Source organism: Thermomyces dupontii, assembly GCF_041956625.1.
Source record: "Thermomyces dupontii strain NRRL 2155 unplaced genomic scaffold VTN31scaffold_1, whole genome shotgun sequence".
In the NCBI taxonomy this organism is placed as follows: domain Eukaryota; kingdom Fungi; phylum Ascomycota; class Eurotiomycetes; order Eurotiales; family Trichocomaceae; genus Thermomyces; species Thermomyces dupontii.
Genome location: NW_027192307.1, coordinates 3,380,066 through 3,396,946, shown reverse-complemented (window position 1 = coordinate 3,396,946; position 16,881 = coordinate 3,380,066). Strand labels below are relative to the sequence as shown.

The 16,881-nt window shown below is 52.0% G+C and overlaps 8 protein-coding genes across 8 annotated transcripts; 5 read left to right on the top strand and 3 right to left on the bottom strand.

Annotated features, from left to right (window-relative positions):
* Positions 1-315: 315 nt before the first annotated feature.
* On the top strand, positions 316-650 carry VTN31DRAFT_1264 (uncharacterized protein; the record flags this gene model as incomplete). Its single annotated transcript, XM_069401302.1, has 2 exons — positions 316-454; positions 511-650. The coding sequence occupies 2 exons, from the start codon at positions 316-318 to the stop codon at positions 648-650; spliced, it is 279 nt and encodes a 92-aa protein (XP_069264120.1).
* A 503-nt stretch (positions 651-1,153) lies between these two features.
* VTN31DRAFT_1263 (uncharacterized protein) lies at positions 1,154-1,634 on the top strand (the record flags this gene model as incomplete). Its single annotated transcript, XM_069401301.1, has 2 exons — positions 1,154-1,363; positions 1,452-1,634. 2 exons carry the CDS (start codon positions 1,154-1,156, stop codon positions 1,632-1,634), a joined length of 393 nt encoding a protein of 130 aa, XP_069264119.1.
* Positions 1,635-1,970: 336 nt separating this feature from the next.
* VTN31DRAFT_1262 (uncharacterized protein) lies at positions 1,971-3,201 on the top strand (the record flags this gene model as incomplete). Its single annotated transcript, XM_069401300.1, has 4 exons — positions 1,971-1,995; positions 2,079-2,178; positions 2,240-2,389; positions 2,463-3,201. 4 exons carry the CDS (start codon positions 1,971-1,973, stop codon positions 3,199-3,201), a joined length of 1,014 nt encoding a protein of 337 aa, XP_069264118.1.
* Positions 3,202-3,359: 158 nt separating this feature from the next.
* On the bottom strand, positions 3,360-8,629 carry VTN31DRAFT_1261 (uncharacterized protein; the record flags this gene model as incomplete). Its single annotated transcript, XM_069401299.1, has 7 exons — positions 3,360-3,740; positions 3,789-3,851; positions 3,904-4,081; positions 4,148-4,283; positions 5,305-5,688; positions 5,748-8,352; positions 8,411-8,629. The coding sequence occupies 7 exons, from the start codon at positions 8,627-8,629 to the stop codon at positions 3,360-3,362; spliced, it is 3,966 nt and encodes a 1,321-aa protein (XP_069264117.1).
* A 712-nt stretch (positions 8,630-9,341) lies between these two features.
* On the top strand, positions 9,342-9,989 carry VTN31DRAFT_1260 (uncharacterized protein; the record flags this gene model as incomplete). The annotated part of the gene is made up of 1 exon (XM_069401298.1): positions 9,342-9,989. The coding sequence occupies one exon, from the start codon at positions 9,342-9,344 to the stop codon at positions 9,987-9,989; it is 648 nt and encodes a 215-aa protein (XP_069264116.1).
* A 159-nt stretch (positions 9,990-10,148) lies between these two features.
* On the bottom strand, positions 10,149-12,048 carry VTN31DRAFT_1259 (uncharacterized protein; the record flags this gene model as incomplete). Its single annotated transcript, XM_069401296.1, has 6 exons — positions 10,149-10,256; positions 10,307-10,944; positions 10,998-11,588; positions 11,641-11,849; positions 11,902-11,968; positions 12,024-12,048. The coding sequence occupies 6 exons, from the start codon at positions 12,046-12,048 to the stop codon at positions 10,149-10,151; spliced, it is 1,638 nt and encodes a 545-aa protein (XP_069264115.1).
* A 45-nt stretch (positions 12,049-12,093) lies between these two features.
* VTN31DRAFT_1258 (uncharacterized protein) lies at positions 12,094-13,106 on the bottom strand (the record flags this gene model as incomplete). Its single annotated transcript, XM_069401295.1, has 2 exons — positions 12,094-12,305; positions 13,067-13,106. The coding sequence occupies 2 exons, from the start codon at positions 13,104-13,106 to the stop codon at positions 12,094-12,096; spliced, it is 252 nt and encodes an 83-aa protein (XP_069264114.1).
* A 2,104-nt stretch (positions 13,107-15,210) lies between these two features.
* On the top strand, positions 15,211-16,632 carry VTN31DRAFT_1257 (uncharacterized protein; the record flags this gene model as incomplete). The annotated part of the gene is made up of 5 exons (XM_069401294.1): positions 15,211-15,406; positions 15,479-15,532; positions 15,594-15,667; positions 15,741-16,222; positions 16,296-16,632. 5 exons carry the CDS (start codon positions 15,211-15,213, stop codon positions 16,630-16,632), a joined length of 1,143 nt encoding a protein of 380 aa, XP_069264113.1.
* Positions 16,633-16,881: the final 249 nt, after the last annotated feature.

Genomic DNA, 16,881 nt, shown 5'->3' with positions numbered 1-16,881 from the left:
AGTCGATTCATGTCAACTTTGTGACGTTATAACCCAAACAGGAACCAGCTTATGGGCAAATGCATCATCACTTGGACGAATTCGTGAGCAATTCGTCCATTATTGAATTGAAAACGTCTATATTCCGTGGTACGAAGGATGTGGATTGCTCCGCTTTGAATTAATAATCATATCGAGACAATAATGCAGTCCCCGCTCGGGTTTCTCACCGACGACGACGTACGAGAGTATACTGTATATAAAGGTGCTCGAGAGAAAAGAAATACACTTGAAACATTCAATTGGTCTCTATTGAATAGAGTAAATCAAACGAAAATGTCCTGCCAAGCAGTCGTCATCCAAGCCGACGCCAACAACAACAACATCCTGGCCAAGCAGTCGGTCCCAATTCCCGAACCGGGACCCGGCCAGGCTCTTGTCCGCGTGCAGTATGTCGCGCAGAACCCGACGGACGGTATGCATCTTGTCCATGAATGAAGACCGATCAGGGTCAATTCTGATCAACGGCAGTGAAATCCTTTGACTTGAAGATCTTCGGCCCCGGTGCCATCCTCGGCTGCGACTTTTATGGCGTTGTCGAGAAGCTGGGTCCGGGTGTGACGAGGGTGGCCAAGGGCGACGTTGTCGCCGGGCTGATTTGGGGAGGTTAGTACATAACCAAGTCCTCAGGACCAGGTTCTATCTCGCTCAACAGGAGGGATTTACAGGGGAAATCCCCGGCCTGGGCGCCTTCAGTGAATACACCATTGCCGACCAGAATATCGTTGTCAAAGTACCTCGGGGCATCGACGGTGCTGCGGCTAGCACCGTGCCGCTCGCAGCCAACACCGCTTGGTTAGGGCCATGTTTTCCAAGCGGTGCCTGAACATTGACCGCCACAATGCCGCGAACACGCCGATTCTCATTTGGGGCGGAAGCTGTAAGTTTCAATGATTTCCCCCTGAGATTCGTTAGAGTAGTAGACGGAAAATTAAAAGGACGTGCAGCCAGCGTTGGCCTCTTCGCGGTCCAACTCGCCGCCATCGCCGGCCTCAAGGTCATTACCACCTGCAGCCCGCGCAATGCGGATCTTGTGCGCAGCCTCGGCGCCAGCGAGGTGTTTGACTACAACGACCCGAACGTCGTGGACAAGATCCGCGCCGCGGCGCCCGGGATGCGCCATGCGTTCGACACCATCGGTGACGGAGACACCTCCACTCTGTCGTCACGGGCGCTCGCGGCTGATCAGCAGGTTTATCTCTGCACGGTCCGGCCGGGCAAGACGTTCACGGAGAACGTCACAGCCAACACCGTTGTCAGTGACGTCCTAGTGTGGACAGCCTTTCTCAAAGATCATTCGTACGGAGGACGAATCGTCTATCCCGTAAGTAGAACTTGCTTCCAGTGCTGAGATGCTGAGCCTTGCGGGAAGGCAAGGGTAGAATGATGGCTAAGCGAGTTGACCGGATTAGGCATCCAAGGAAGACCACGACCTCTCCACCGAGCTCTATGACGTCCTCCCCACGTGGTTGGAAACGGGGAAGATCAAGCCCAACCCAACCAAGGTTTTCAATGGACTCGATGCGGTCCACGAGGGATTCGATGAGTTCCGATCAGGGAAGGTCTCTGCGTACAAAATCGTTTACCGTCTGTAACAGTGTCAAATTCTACAAGGGCTTGGACGTTGAGGCTTGGAGACTGGTTCGCGATACGAGATTACCGCAATAGGAAAGGCTCGTATTGAAATCGTGCCCATGGGGATTATCTGACAAATCAAACTGCCTGAATAATCATTTAGCTCAGCCAATGGGAAAAATAGCTTGGCGATCACCCGCAATGTAAAATTGGAAAGTCTCTGGTTTACAATGAATTGGCACGACTCGAGAGAAAACATATAAAACTCCAAAAGTGTCCCGAGCGACGATGCTTGTGCAAGTAGACAATCAATTCCTCTTGTCTACGACTTTCCGCGCTTCAATCAAGTTGGAATCATGTTGGTCGCACGCTCGGAATACCGTACGTTCGGATCCCCAGCAACCCTAAACTGAAAGGTGGTCGATTTCATTACAGAAAAGAGTACTCCTAACACTCGTCACCAGAGCCAGGAAGCATCTGGATCTACGCGCCCAACAAGGGTGCCCCGATAGCATTTGCGATTCTGTTCGCCCTGTCGGGGGCGGTCCATGCCTGGCAGAACATGTAAAGACGCATCCATCATCCCCTTTCTTTGCAAACCACCCATTGCTAAAATGCAATGCAGCAAATACAAGTCATGGCGCGTCACGGGTCTATACCCGTGGGCTTCGATTCTCTTCACGGCGGGCTTCATCCTGCGTACCATTGGGGCATTTGGCGAATGGGATCATCTGGGCATCTTCATCTCGAGTACGGTGTTGCTTCTGGCTGGGCCGTACGTCTACTCCACCCCTCTTTTTTTATTATCTTTTCAACTTCCTCATGCTGATCAATCAAATCAATCTTAGACCCGTCTACGAAGCAGCAAACTTCCTCACCCTCGGCCGAATCCTCTACTACATCCCCTACCACTCCCCCATCCACCCAGGCCGCGTCTTCACCACCTTCCTGGCTGTCGGCGTCGTCATCGAACTGTTCACCGCCAACGGCGGCGCCCTTAGCGCCAACCAGTCCAACCCGGAATCCAAGCGCAAGACCGGCGACGCCCTCCTCAAAACCGCCCTGATCCTGCAGCTGGTCCTGATGGTCGCGTTCGTGTCGTTGATCCTGCGGTTCGCCTACCGCTGCCACAAGGCGGGCCTGCTCACGCGCAAGCTCATCCGCCTTCTGACCGTCCTCTTGATTAGCTGTGCCTTGATCACCGCCCGCACGGTCTTTCGAACCGTCGAGCACTTTGCCGTCGTCGAAGTTTGGAACAATCTGGAGAAGGTCAGGAAAGGTGAAGCAGATATCCATCCGTTAATCGCGGAAGAGTGGTATTTCTGGGTGTTTGAGGTGGCGGTGATGTTCTGCAATACGGTCATGTTGAATATCTTCCATCCGATGACCAGGCTTCCGCGGAGCAACAAGATCTATCTGGCTCCGGACGGCGTGACCGAGATCGAAGGTCCCGGATTCAAGGAGAATCGGCCGACATGGCTGACTTTTATCGATCCGTTTGATATTTCGGGCATGATAATGGGAAGGAAGCATGAACGGTACTGGGAGCCGGAGCAGGTCAAGGCTGCTAACGGGGACCAGCCTTGATGTCGCCCGGCAATCTTCTTTTTCTGACATTCGTTATGTTCCTCGTTTCTCGTGGTCACTTGTCTTAGACAATTACGTGTTGATATCCCATTGTTTAATACCGAAATGAATAGAATGATCCTCATAGATGATTAAATCCGTGCACCGTATCTTCTCATCTACGAACTAGTCTTCTTCGGACGGCCCCGTTTCCTCACAGTCTTCACGCCGTTCTCCTCCGTCTCCGCTTCTCTGTCGATCCTCGGACGACCTCGCTTCTTCACCGTTTTCTCGCCGTTCTCCTTCTCCGGGCCGGCTTCGTTGTCGACAGCCTTCTTGCGCCCGCGCTTCTTTGGCTGCGACTCAGTCTCTGATGCCGCCTCCGGCTTGGGCTCCGGTTCGGCCTCTTTTACCTTTCGAGGACGACCGCGTTTACGCACCGTGTTATCGGCGGTTACCGTCTTGGCCTTCTTCTCTGACTTTTCGTCCTCATTTTCGCTCTCGCTGTGAGAGCGTTTCTTGCTCTTTTTCTTGTCGCCCTTATCCTTTTTCTCCTCGTCCTGTCTCAGTCAGCATCAAGGTCTCAATCACCGTAGGATGAAGCGCACCTTATCCTTCTTTGAAGCCTTCTTCCTAAAACCGGTGCTTCCGGGACGATTCATCTCAACATCCTGGATTCAAGTCATCAACCAACTCGACTCGCCCGTGAGACGAATAACTTGCCCCTCGCCACTCGTCATCGTCAACATGCCCCTGTTGCAATGCCCGCTTCACCTTCTCTTGATTCTCTTCAGAAAGCTCCTCGAACCCATCGAGCATCGACACATCATAGTTTCCATCATCATCCGGCTCACCAAGGGCATCTTGAATGTTTTTGATGACCTTGGGCGTGGTGCAGCCCCTGTCGGAACGATTATTATTACCCACGTTCCTCATGGACAGATAGTTTAGGGGCAGTGTCAATTACCAATGGCGCCACGACCACGACTGGAACCGCTCCGTGTCGATCCATGTACCTACGCGTAGTTCACCTTTCTGGATCTTGATCTTCTGATCTTTGCATTCTTTGTTCTGGCAGCCAGCTCGGCCGCTCGGGGCTTCCTCTGTCGATGCGTCAGTTGGTCTGCGATTGACAATAGCTGGATTGATGACGCGTTGAGACAAGCAGGGAGCATTAGGTAGAGAAACTCGTACGAATCTATGAAAGGAAACGCGACGAGACAGGTGTTGTTGGTTCGATCCACCTACCGAGCCGATAAGTACCCATGACTGGATGACGTGTTGCTCTCAATGGCGTTTTTTTTTTTCTTCAACCAAGACAACGATGGAAAAGAAGAGGTTTAAGAGGAGAATACACTTGCAGAACGCGTAATTGTGGTCTGACTTGATTTCACAGTTGGCGCTGAGTTCATTGTTTTGAAGATGAAAGAAAGGAAAGAGGACTCTGTCAATCACGTGCTGGAGGCTGTGACTGACACTAGCTTTATCAGTCGCCTACCTATCAGGTCACTGATAAGGTACTTCCTTTTTTTTTTTTTTTTTTTTCGTGCTCAGTGCTCACTGTAGATGACTCTTTCTGGCGTCGTGAATATCAACACCGATCGTGATCTTCCGGACTTGGTGTGGATAATCTACAGAAATTTGCGGAATACCTACCTACCGTTTCTACGACGGCCACGAAATTCCGGGATATCCATTAGGTAGTTGGATCGGATCGTGAGTCCGCACGAAGGAGAGGACTCAATTCTGGTCGGAAGCCGCGCGGTAGACTCTGAAGGTGGGCTTGATGCTCTCCGTGGTCCAGATGGTCCCCGGGCATAGCACCATCTGGCGATCTTGTTTTGGTAAAGTTGCAGATGGATTTATGGACATGCGTCTGGAGCATGGGACATGGAGTCAGTCGGTAACATCAACAGAAAGCGAATATATAGCAGGCTCAAGATAGTGAGACAGTCTTACGAAACAAAGATTCCAGTTCCTAACTACTAATATAGGATTGTATTGACTAATGATACTACTACGGTCCCAACCGTCGGGAATACCAACTCCAACCAATGCAGTCCCGGCTTCTAGATACTCGTTTCAATCCATGCCCTAGGCGTACGTAAACTCATCATGACCCACGACTGTGCTTGGCAAGGATCTCTTCCAATGCCTTGAGATGCTTCCGGAGCATGACCACCGCCCCCAGACTCAGCCGCTTGACAAATGGCGATGCCGGCTCGACGGCGCCACCGGGCTCTTCTTTGTCAAACGTTGCGTTGTAGTGATCGATCATCGCGCGCGCCTCCGTGATGGCTTTTTGCAGGAGCTGCGGTCGCGGCGGGGCCCCTTCTTCAACTGGGCCCGGCAGGTAATGCCACTCGATCACGTCTTCGCAGCCCTGAACGGGGACCTCGAGCGCCCGCTTGATAAAGGTGCGTGACATGACAAAGACTTTTTCGGTATACTGGGTCGACTCGACCCTGCTGTCTCCTTCGGATGCGAATGCTTCATAGCCCGCCTCGTCTGTGACGGTTAGATTCGTGACAAATTGAGGAAAAGAAGGCGGGACAAGGTGCACTTACTGTAGAAAGGATCTTTGACCAGCACCAACCCCATGATCGAGACCAGAATCTGCAGCACTGTGGATCTTTCTGCCGACCAATTCTCATCTGGGTTCTTCGGCGGCCACGTCCCCAGGATGCTTAGGCAAATCTTCCCATCCTCGTACATGTTTGGGTTGATTCGCCCCATTCCGTTGGTCCATGAGTGGAAGAATGTCTCCGGCGGATGCTGAGGAAACTGGTCGCCAAAGTGGAAGTCGATTACAAACGGCGCATATTCGTACGGCGTCCCTTGCGGCCCCAGGATGACAACTCGGAGAAGATCCATTCGAGACTCCCAGGTGCGCGCGAAAATTCCCTGCGGGAGTGATGTCTCTAGGATCTGGTACTCGGTCTGTAGTCGACGGAGTCGTTTCGTGAAGGATCCTGTCAGCGGCGTATTGACAAAATGGTGATCCTCCGGAGGGTCGCTTTCGAGGATCGCAAAGCTTGGTGGGCTGCCCAATGCACGACTCTTGTCACCGGCAGGAGGCTTGGTTGGGCGAGTTTCCTTTTCCTCACTCTCCTCCGGTATTAAGGAAGGCGTGTCGGCCGTGTGGATATCTGTCCGTGGCACCCCAGAACTCATGTCTTCTGTCTCGCTTCTCACCGTCTCGACATCGCTGCCTTCCTCCTCCGTCGACCACATTGCATCGTCCTCGTCCTCCGGATTCAAAGGTCGCCCACCTTCGTACTCGACCGAGCGTTCAACCACGCTGGCCAGCCTGTCGAAAATGGCTTCGTCCTCATCTTCGGGATACTCGTCGTCCAGTCCCTCTGGCTCCGTCACGGCGCCCAGGTCATCGTCGAGAACCATCATGATTCTCTCAAAGGGGACGCGGACGTCTCGGACCCGATCCAGCGCACCCAGCCGCACAGTGATCGTGCCATCTAGGCCCAGAGCAACGATCTGTCCAACCCAGTCGGCTGGACTGTTTTGGTTGTAATCGCGACGCCGAACACTATGCCGCGGGAGCGGTGTGCGGTCGATCTGAACGGTCTGTTCAAACCAGGGCTGCTGGACCATAACATGCTTGATGTATTCGAGGTACATGTTCACATGATCGAACTGTGCCGGGAAGATGTAGCTCATGACGCAAGGACCGGCGCCCGTGGACAACCGATGAACATAGTGCGTATCTGTTACATGGCTCTGGTGCACTTTCTCCGGCACCAGCAGGACCATCTCGCCCAGTGTCTTGACCATGCTGGGGTGGGTGGTAAGCTCATACATCGACACTTCGGTGATCTCGTCACCCAACTTTCCTAGCGTGGAGCATGCTCGAAGCACATGGCCTTCATGAAGGAGCTCGACTTGAGGGTTCTCGTACCACCGCACAGAGGCAATCCGCTCTCGACTATTCACCTTCTGTACAATACCCACTTTCTTGACCTGCAGGATATTCGCATGGATTCTGTTATCGTGATCCAGAGGAAAGGCTAGCGGTCCAAATGCATACTCGCTCGGATTGGGAACGGTCCGGATTTCCTCCTTCAAGCTGACCATTTCTCCAGGCCACACTTCGTTCTCGATGCCAGTGAACCGATGTAGCGATGTCGACGGCTCTGTCGTGATCGACTGGTCTTGCCACTGCACCACCACTTCCGACTTCACGGACACGACTTTGAAAATGTTTAGATCGTAGTCCCAAGTACACTCATCAGGGATCCGATCAAACGCGGGGTACTTGACTGCTGCACCGGCAGGGTCCCGGAACTGTACGCGATCGCCGGCGCTGATATACATGGTTGACCCGACATTGATCGGGGAAGAGCCGGACGGGGCTTTCCCATCGTCGTAGATGATGGCCTCCCCACGGAGGCTGTCCGCTCGGATGATCTCACCGGTGGGACCTCTTAGGGGAGGGTTGACACTGAATACATTTGAACATAGCCAGTCGACATGCACCTCGACTGGGGGTGTCGACAGAACATAGCCTTCGACAATCTCGTCCGGGGACGTACTTCCGGGCCGCCAGTCCCGCCTTCTCAAATTACTTTGCGTGGTGCGCACGAATTGACCAGGGTACAAATCCATGCAAGGAATCCAAACCTCGGACGATGACGACGTCTGCTCCGGACCATCCGGAGGCAGCGAAACAATGGGCTTGAGATAGGCACTCGGAACAGGGCACCGAAGCGCGTACGGACGAAGCGGTGTCACCACTCGCTGATTCGAGAGTAAGATCACTGCATCCCGATCGACTTGGTGAATGATGCCTAGTTTCTGGCGATAGATGATGTAGTCGTCTTCACTGAATTCATCGTATACCCTCACGTCCTCTGCATCGACGTCTACGATCAACGGCGGGCCCTCGTCTCCTTCTATATCGTGACCCCGCGGTCTTGTAAACTGAACCGGACCGCGTTCCCCGTTTCTCGGATCAACCGATCTGTACACGATGGGCTGCAGAGTATACTTGACCTTGGTGCTGAGCACCGTCCCACTCATCGTATCGCTTGGGTTTCGCTTGACCAGATAACCAATCTCCAACGACCGGTTGACTAGATCCAAGTCATCCTCAGCCACCAGAGAACACCCCTGCATCGACTCGCTCCACTGGACAAAGACGTAGCCCTTGGGCGGCTATCAACGGTCAGCACGCATTCTCACCCTTCCGGAAAGGTGCAGACTGGATACGTACCGAGCCACTCGAGAGAAATTCCATCAACTGGCGCTCCGGAACCGGAGCATGCGAGACTATCAGCCGATCCCGCAGGGGCTCGTGAGTCTCGACATCGTAGAAAGTCCTTTCCACCGTGCCCACGAACGACGCATCGCTTTTTAGCCGGCAGACATCTTCGGGGTAGAACTTTCGGTGTAGGTTATCGGACTGGGGCGCTCTGTCAGATCCAGGCGCCATCCCAGAGAATGTCAAACGGTGCGAATGGTGGTCGAATTTGCGAGGTTCGCGGGGGAGTTGTACGAGTCGGAGGGTTACGGAGTGTTTGTCGCGACGCCTTTGACGATTATTTGTCGGGGCGCCAGTCACCTACCTATACCTATGTGTCGAAAATGACACGCATTATCGGAAGAGACGGGCACGTTTCTGACAGCTAATACGAGGATCGAGTCGAGCGAACGATATGCAGCGATGTTGGATTTTTTATTTAACAGTACTAGTATTTTCTTTTCGGTTGCAGAGATAGGCTATCAAATTGCGTCAAGAGCACCGGCGATGCGGGTCAACTGGCCTGCAAAAGCGGTGCACGCTAGTTTTCTCTCAAAGAACGCATCCGAAGGTCTTCCTAACGAACTGGCCGAATACGTGCAAGACTTTGGCATACGTTGATCAGATCAGATTGATTTCAACAGGCCTAATTAGATAAACAGCTCTCCCTCTGTCATCGTGATATTATTCCTTGCTATGAACCACTCTACTCCGATCGCCACGTGAAATTTGGCTAATCGCGTCTCTACGACCAAATAAATACATAGTTCGTCAGCTGCGCGCGACATCTAGATTTGATTCTTTATTCAGTGGATTTTTGGTTCAACTCCGTCGATCGTCAAGTTCAACTCGATCGCAAGCGCATTGCAGTCACTACTATCCATCTCACCTCCCAAACAACGTCATGTCTGAGCCCACCAAAGACTCTGTGCCCACCAGCGCAGATCCCAAGAGCCAGCGCCCGAAAAAGCGTCGCCAGCTAACCGCGATCTCTGAGCAAGCCTCCCAAATATCGCACCTGTTCAAGGACCCCAACAAGGAAATCAAAATCCCGCCGCCCTCCAAGCCCCGCACCGCCGACAGCCTGCCGCCGCCTCCGGAAATCGTCCCGAACGTGCAGGGATCCTCGGCCGGTGCGGGATCGGGCGAATTTCACGTCTACAAAGCGAGTCGGCGACGGGAGTATGAGCGCCTGCGCCTGATCGAGGAGGAAGTGCAGCGCGAGAAGGCGGATGCGGAATTCCAGAGAAAACGCGAGGAGCTGAGACGGAAGGATGAAGAGAAGACGGAGAAGAATCGGAGAAAGCGAGAAAAGAAGCGCGCTGCGGCGGCGAAGAAGAAAGCTACTGCTAGTGCACAGGCGAATGGGACTGCAAATGGAAGCGACGCGGACGATATGGCGGTCGAGAAACAGAACCAAGGCGGCAGTGAGCAAAGAGGGAGACTGGGGCCACGCGGGCCGAAGCCAGATGGAGATGACTCGGTCCCAGTGGACGCTGATCAACCTGCTGGGCTGGAGGAGCAAGGGGTAATCATCCACGATGAAGATTAGAGATCTTTCATGTGTTGCTTTTGCACTTCTTCGGCGGTGTTTGGGGCAGGATACCCGTGTATTTTAGTCTGATTTCTACATAGACGACTAATAGGTTGAATCATGAAGCATTAGTTACGTCGAAACAACTTTTATTTCTATTTTTCTATGCACTCCATACTATTCCTCACCGGCCTGCGCACCGCCTCCGACAGCACCGGCGCCACCGGATTGCTGCGTGGATTTGGCACTGCAGATATCGTCAACACGCAGCAGAAGGCATGCGGCCTGGAACAAGGTTAGTAGCCATGCCTGTCAGAGACGTAGACTCAACGTACCTCGATCGCGGTCTTGATGCTTTGCAGCTTGACCGCTTCTGGCTCCCACACACCGTACTCCTTCATGTCAACCAGCGCACCGGTGTCACCATTGATACCCCATGACGTGTGGCCTTCAACGTGCTTGGCCCGCAAGCGAGTCAGAACACGGATTGGGCTGTCGCCAGAGTTTTGGATGAGTGTCCTCGGAATGACTTCCATCGCATCGGCAACGGCTTTGTAAGGCCATTGCTGCACGCCCTCGACCGACTTGGCCAGCTGGCTAAGTCGAACAGACACTGCCATCTCAGTCGCGCCACCACCGGGCGAGAGACGAGGGTGAAAGATCACATTTCGAGCCACCGACATGGCATCTTGCAGGTTCCGTTCAATCTCGTTGAGGATATCCTTGGACGGTCCGCGCAGCAAGATAGTGCAGGCCTTGGGCTCCTTGCACTTTCGCAAAAATGTGAAGTACTCGTCTCCGATCTTCTCAATCTCGAACAACCCACACTTGGTCCCGACGTCCGACTCTTGGAGATCTTCCACGCGATTTACGATGGTGGCACCTGTGGCCCGAGCAATACGATTATTATCCGTCTTTCGGACACGACGGATTGCGGTAACGTTGCCCTTTACCAGGAAGTGTTGAGCCAAGTCTAGCTCCGAGATCAGCGGGCCATTCAGACAATTATCGAGGCAACCAACTTACCAGAGACGCCCTTCTCGGTAATCACGACGTCCGGCTTCAGCGCCAGGATGCAATCACACATGTACTTCACCTGCTCCTCTTCGATCTGCAGGATCCGATTCCAGTCGTCCTCTTTGGTAATCTCAATGTTTGTCTGCGACTCGCCCTTCTTGTACTCCAACGGGCAATCCAACAAGATGATCCTGGGGTTCTCAATCCTGCGTCGCATCTTCGGGTGCGTGATGTCCTTGTTGATCATGACACCATCGATGACCTCGCTATCTTCAATTTGACCGCCGGGGATCTTCTCCACACGTGCGTAGCGCTTGATATCCACTTCCCGCTTTCCTCCACCGACATCAAAAGAAACGGTGCGAACGGCCTTGAGGGCGAGACCGCACATCAAATCCGACCATCGTGACACGAATTTGGTCCCGATCGACGACTGAATGAGCGTGTACATTGCCTTGTCGTTATCAACATCGACTGGGACTGAGATCTCCTCGACAATGCGCAGGGCATCATTGAGAGCTCGCTTGAACGCCGCGATAATCGTGACCGGATGAATGTTGCGTTCCAGTTGAGGAAGGGCCTGAGCGAGTATCTCACCAGCTGACCCGACATTAGCAATCTCAAATTTGCGACGGTTGCTGCGTGCTCATACCGAGGATAATGACCGTCGTTGTACCATCCCCCACCTCCTCATCTTGCGTTCGGCTCAGTTCGATTATACTCTTCGCAGCAGGATGAGCGACTTCAATCTCTCGTAGAATAGCATGTCCATCGTTTGTAAGCACGATGCCGCCCATGGGATCTAGCAACATCTTCAGCATGGCCTTGGGACCGAGACATGATCGAATAATATCGGCGACACTAAGCTTCCGTCAGCACATTTCTCGGCGTGAGATACCAAAGGCACCCGTACGTTTTCGCCGCAGCGATATTCGACAGCTGCGCCTGCCGACCGACTTGCCGATCGCCGGCCTGGGTGTCTGTGGAGGTCAACCAAGCTGCCTGATAGAAACAGCGGGGAAGGGTAGAGCATACTCATTACCACCACCGGCGCCTGCATTTTGGCCTTCTAGGAGTGTCTCTGCTGGTAAAGCAAGATCCAGTTTCAGATATTTGATTGACGAAGAGGCTGTAGGAGAACTGGTCCTACCAGCACGAGGAGACGACCGCCTGGGGTTGGACTTTGTCCTGTGTTCCAACTTCTTCCCGTGGTCGACGGAGCTTCAAGATCTTCCAGAACATCCGCGCCAAACTGTTTATGGACTAGCTTCCAGTCCACGAACTTTGATGCCTCAGGCAGCAGCGGGGTCAGGTTGACTGGCTGAGCCTACGAACTGCATGGTTCCTCATCCTTCTTCCTTGCAAACAGTCGGGATAAAAGCTACCAGCTAGAACTTCTTACTAAACGTAGTCAATTTGGGAGGCTACCGTATACCTAATTGTCTGCCATTCCTCGAAGAGAGAAATCACATCAACAAACATCGGGGATAGGGCTAGGGCTATGTATTTACTTTATAAGACACGTGACCAATAAGCACGGGTAGTCACGTGTTTTGATTCCCACGCATTTGCTTCCTTGCTTCCTTGGCGCTTGGTTGTGTCTGACAGTCTGAGTAGTTACTCTGTACCTCGACGGCACATCATCTCGCGAGTGTTGAAAAGATAAAGTCTGCCCAGGCCCCCGTATACTCGCCCTGAGGACAGAACGGGCTTTTGTTCCAATACGGGCAGACGCCTCGGGTAATGGACCGCACTTGAGTGATGGACTGGAGGAGCCGCTCTCCCTTGTGAGTTTCCGAGTCAAGTGCAGCTTTCAATGCCCTAGTAAAAGCTACGGCTACTGGTGTTGAACTCCGATATGGGCGTTGAGCGAAACGATGGGAAGGTTAAGTGTCGTCACTCACTTTCCAACGCTTTGTTCAGTTTGCAGGCATCGCCCCAGGGACGACAGCGCAGCAACGTCTCGTGGTTCACTGGTGATGGGGTAGTACTAGGTAGCGGAGCGGTCAATTCAAGCTTCTGTGCTCGAAAGCTCTGTAATTAGTGGGCCTTCCGAGCAATCCAACAAAGGTACATACCTGAGTTCCACTGATATCGAGGATCTAAACAGAGGCACATGGACCAAGCAGGACTGCAGAGATGGCAACCATTTCCAACAGAAAACCACGTAGATGGTGTTCGGGAGAGGACCGCAGTAAATCATACTTTTCATAGACGACAGGACCTCCAGCAGTGGTGGCTGATGTACCTAAGACAGGCAACGCAACGGCAAAAAGCAGATAAAACATGAAGCAGGGAGACTTAAGACTACAAGTACAGTAGTCAAGTACTACTTAATAGTACTCCGTACTCCGTGATTCATTCATGAACGCCTTCAGCCACATGACCTGGCTTCTTCAGGACTCCGTACATACTGCGATATATTCCAGAGGTCTGGGCCAAAGAAACCGGCCCCGTACTGGGGGGTCGCTCGGTTCTCGAGTGTGACTTGGGTCTTTTCTCGGACAAGCCACGCCGCCACTGGCAGTGGGTTTGGCCCATGACCTAGGTCCCTTGATGAGAGGGGCACGGACGATGGAATAGGTTATGTATGTGACAACTTGTGTTCCGACTTCCGAGTGCTCGAACGGAGCCCAGAGAAATAAGTGTCATACTCCGTAGATTAGTACGGAGTACTCCGTACGTCGAAAATATAAAACATGGGGAAACCGAAACCATTTGTGCCACGAAACTCGAAATAAAGTTACCACGTAACTTCATAACTCGAAGGATTGAGCGTCTGTCGGTGACTCGGTGGTGATCTCCGGCGGGACGGGATGGGCGGGACCGTTCCGCTGGGGACAGTGACACTTTGACAGCGGTGCAGGACCAATGCGAACAGTGATGCGGGCCTTGCTGATGCAGTTGCGAAGTAAAGTAGGTAGACTACTTACTTTTCTCTGACGGTACAGTTCTGTCCACTGCTGTACTCGTACGTCCTGACAAGCCCATGGAACTGGGACTAGGCCAAGTCGAAGGTCGAGCAGCCGAGAGGTACGGTACGCATCTTCTTCAATGGGTTGCTTAATATGGAATAGCGCAGTGTGTGAGGTACGGCATCATCAATGGTACGAGGAGTACGGAGTAAATGGCCTAATTTAGTATAGTGCATCTGGGGAAGCAGTGGATCAATCACCATTCACCATTGGCCCATTGGGTTCAATGAGTTGGCAGTCGGTGGCCAATCATCTTTTGAGTTTTACGACAAAGAAAGACTGACCAACGGCCGCCGACTCCGACGCCCTGGGCTTCACCTGCGGACTCCGCCGTTGGCTGTCAAATACATAACTAGGTTATGTTGAAAATCGACCAAAATTAGCTGTACGGAGTACTGGCTCCTGACTGTTGCCGCGGTACGAATTTCAAACCAATTCATTTCAGGACATACGAGTACATATTTACGGAGTATGGATACCAGGTGCCTGCAAGTTTGCAGATCCCTTCTCAGTAAGTAATGACTTGGTGAGCTTGTGGAATTATCGTACATACACTACTTACCCTACAGGGTAACCATCTAGAACCAGTCACAATGATCGTCGTCCTCTGGCCTGTCCTGGACTCTTCTGTCCATACTCTTGAAGTCACAACTATCTGTTCAACTGTGATTATAGATCATATTGATCAGTGATCACAGTAAATTAGATTCTCCGTACCGACTCACATTTTGAGTCTAGCACGGAGTACTATGTACTCATACTCCGTAGTCCTCTAGTGGTGAACTGGTGACGTTCCTACTCGTTACCTTATCTCCGAGACGTTTGATGAGAAAGACACTGGAAATGAAGCTGAATCTATTTTATAACCTAAGTAATAAGTTATCGTTAACTTTGAATGTCCCAAGTCAAGCAGCTTAGAAAGGTCGAGGCACCAGGTAACCAAAACCACATCCAATTATGGTCTCGAAATTCTCGATTGAATTCAGTCCAACGTTTCAGGGAATGCTAAGATAAGCTTATACTCGTAAGTTCTTCCAAAGACCTTATTTACATATGTATCTCCGGGTCAGACCCGTGCGTAGTTCAACGAGCTCATCACACAACTACCAGGTGTCCCAATCGATGATTCCCTCTGAATCTCCAAGTATAAGGCCGACCTGAGTGCGAGTACTATGTCCCAGCTTTTTTCATGGCCTTCTTCATGCAAATTCTCCCGTTTCTGAGCTGCCGTGACTTGATCTCCCAAGATGGTGACGGTCAATGGCGTCCCAGTGCTCCGTCCGCCACCGAAGGGCTACCAAGTTGACTTTGAAAACCCGCATCAACAATGGAACATTGCGACATACTGCGTCATTGGTGTTGGAAACTTCTTAGCCATTTGTTTTCTCTTCCAGCGCCTTTACGTACAATGGTTTGTTCGAATGAAGCTCGTATTGGGGGATGGTGAGCTCTCCTGGCCAGCTTCACCAAAGAACAAAGTTGTTGTTTCATAGGCTCGACTCACGATTGATCTAGTTGGCTTGGTTATAGCATGGATCTCCTCTATAATTTGTCAAGCCCTAGTAACCTGTGCGGACTCCCTTTTCCTGCCTGATATCTTCTGGTCAGCAACCTGCTGATATCATTCCAGATGGATTTGCCGAAAAATACGTTGGAGTGCATATCTGGGAAGTTCCCCTTCCAAAGGTGAAACTTCTTGGTCTCGTAGGTGCAATGTTCTTTCCCCAGCTTCATGGCTTTCGCCCGTCCATTTGATGAGACTGACCATTGAATGTAGCATATCGTGTTCCTGGTGCCCGTCTTATACTCGATACTACAAACGTTCGGCAAACTACTTATCTTAGCATTCTACCTCAAACTGGGGAGCCAGGCTAGGGCGTTTCTATGGTCCGTTTATTTCACCATGTTTGCCAATATCGGTTCAGGGATTGGCATCACCCTTTGCTTGATATTCGGCTGCAAGCCCCTGCGCAAGGGCTGGGATCTCACCGTGACCGAGGGCACATGTCTGAGTCGGCCGGCCTTGTACAAGGCGACGACAACGCTGGGCGTCATCACCGACGCTATGGTCATTACGATCCCAATCCCCATGGTTATGAAGCTGCATACCTCTCGTTCGAAGAAGATCGGCATTCTGCTCATGTTCGCGGTCGGCGGGGTAACCCTTATAACATCAATCACTCGCCTCCATCAGTTGATCAAGGTCTTGGACTTTGCCAATGACCCCTCTTGGGGCGCCGGCCCTGTCTGTCTGTGGGCGTAAGTTCGGACCCCTGGGAGAGAGCTGGCAACTCTCGAGACATCCGCTAACCAGCGATATCCCGTCTTCTAGTTCCGCCGAGGCCAATCTCCTCGTCATATGCGCGTGCTTTCCGACAGTGCGGACGTTCATCCGAAGCGTGGCTCCAAAAGTCTTGTCATCGAATAACAGGTCCTCCAGCGATAAACGACGAGGCTTGTCAGGGACCATTTGTCTACGGAACCCCAGCCGGCCACGACGGAACATTTATCAGGGCTTCGACCTGGATCCATTGCAGACGTTTGTTACGAGTGGGAATCGGGACGGAAATGGGTTTGAGGAAACTGCATGGCATGAGGATGGCTTTCCAAAGAATGTAATACTGCAGACAAAAACCATGGACATTACTACCGATAGGGAGGTTGCCTGATTCATTTTTTATGTCGAAAGAAAAGATGTGACGATCGACTTTCATGTGGATAATGGTTCTTGATCCTATTGTTGAATAATCCGGTGAATCCCGTACATTATTAAGTACCCTTCATTATTACCTTGTGTTTGTTGTGTCTGCCTGACATTCCTTTATCTATGTTGTTTCTGCCTCATCTACCTGTGTACATGAGTAGGGTTCGTCCCCTACCCTCTGTGGTGCCGACTGTGACCAGGATCAAGCATTAGA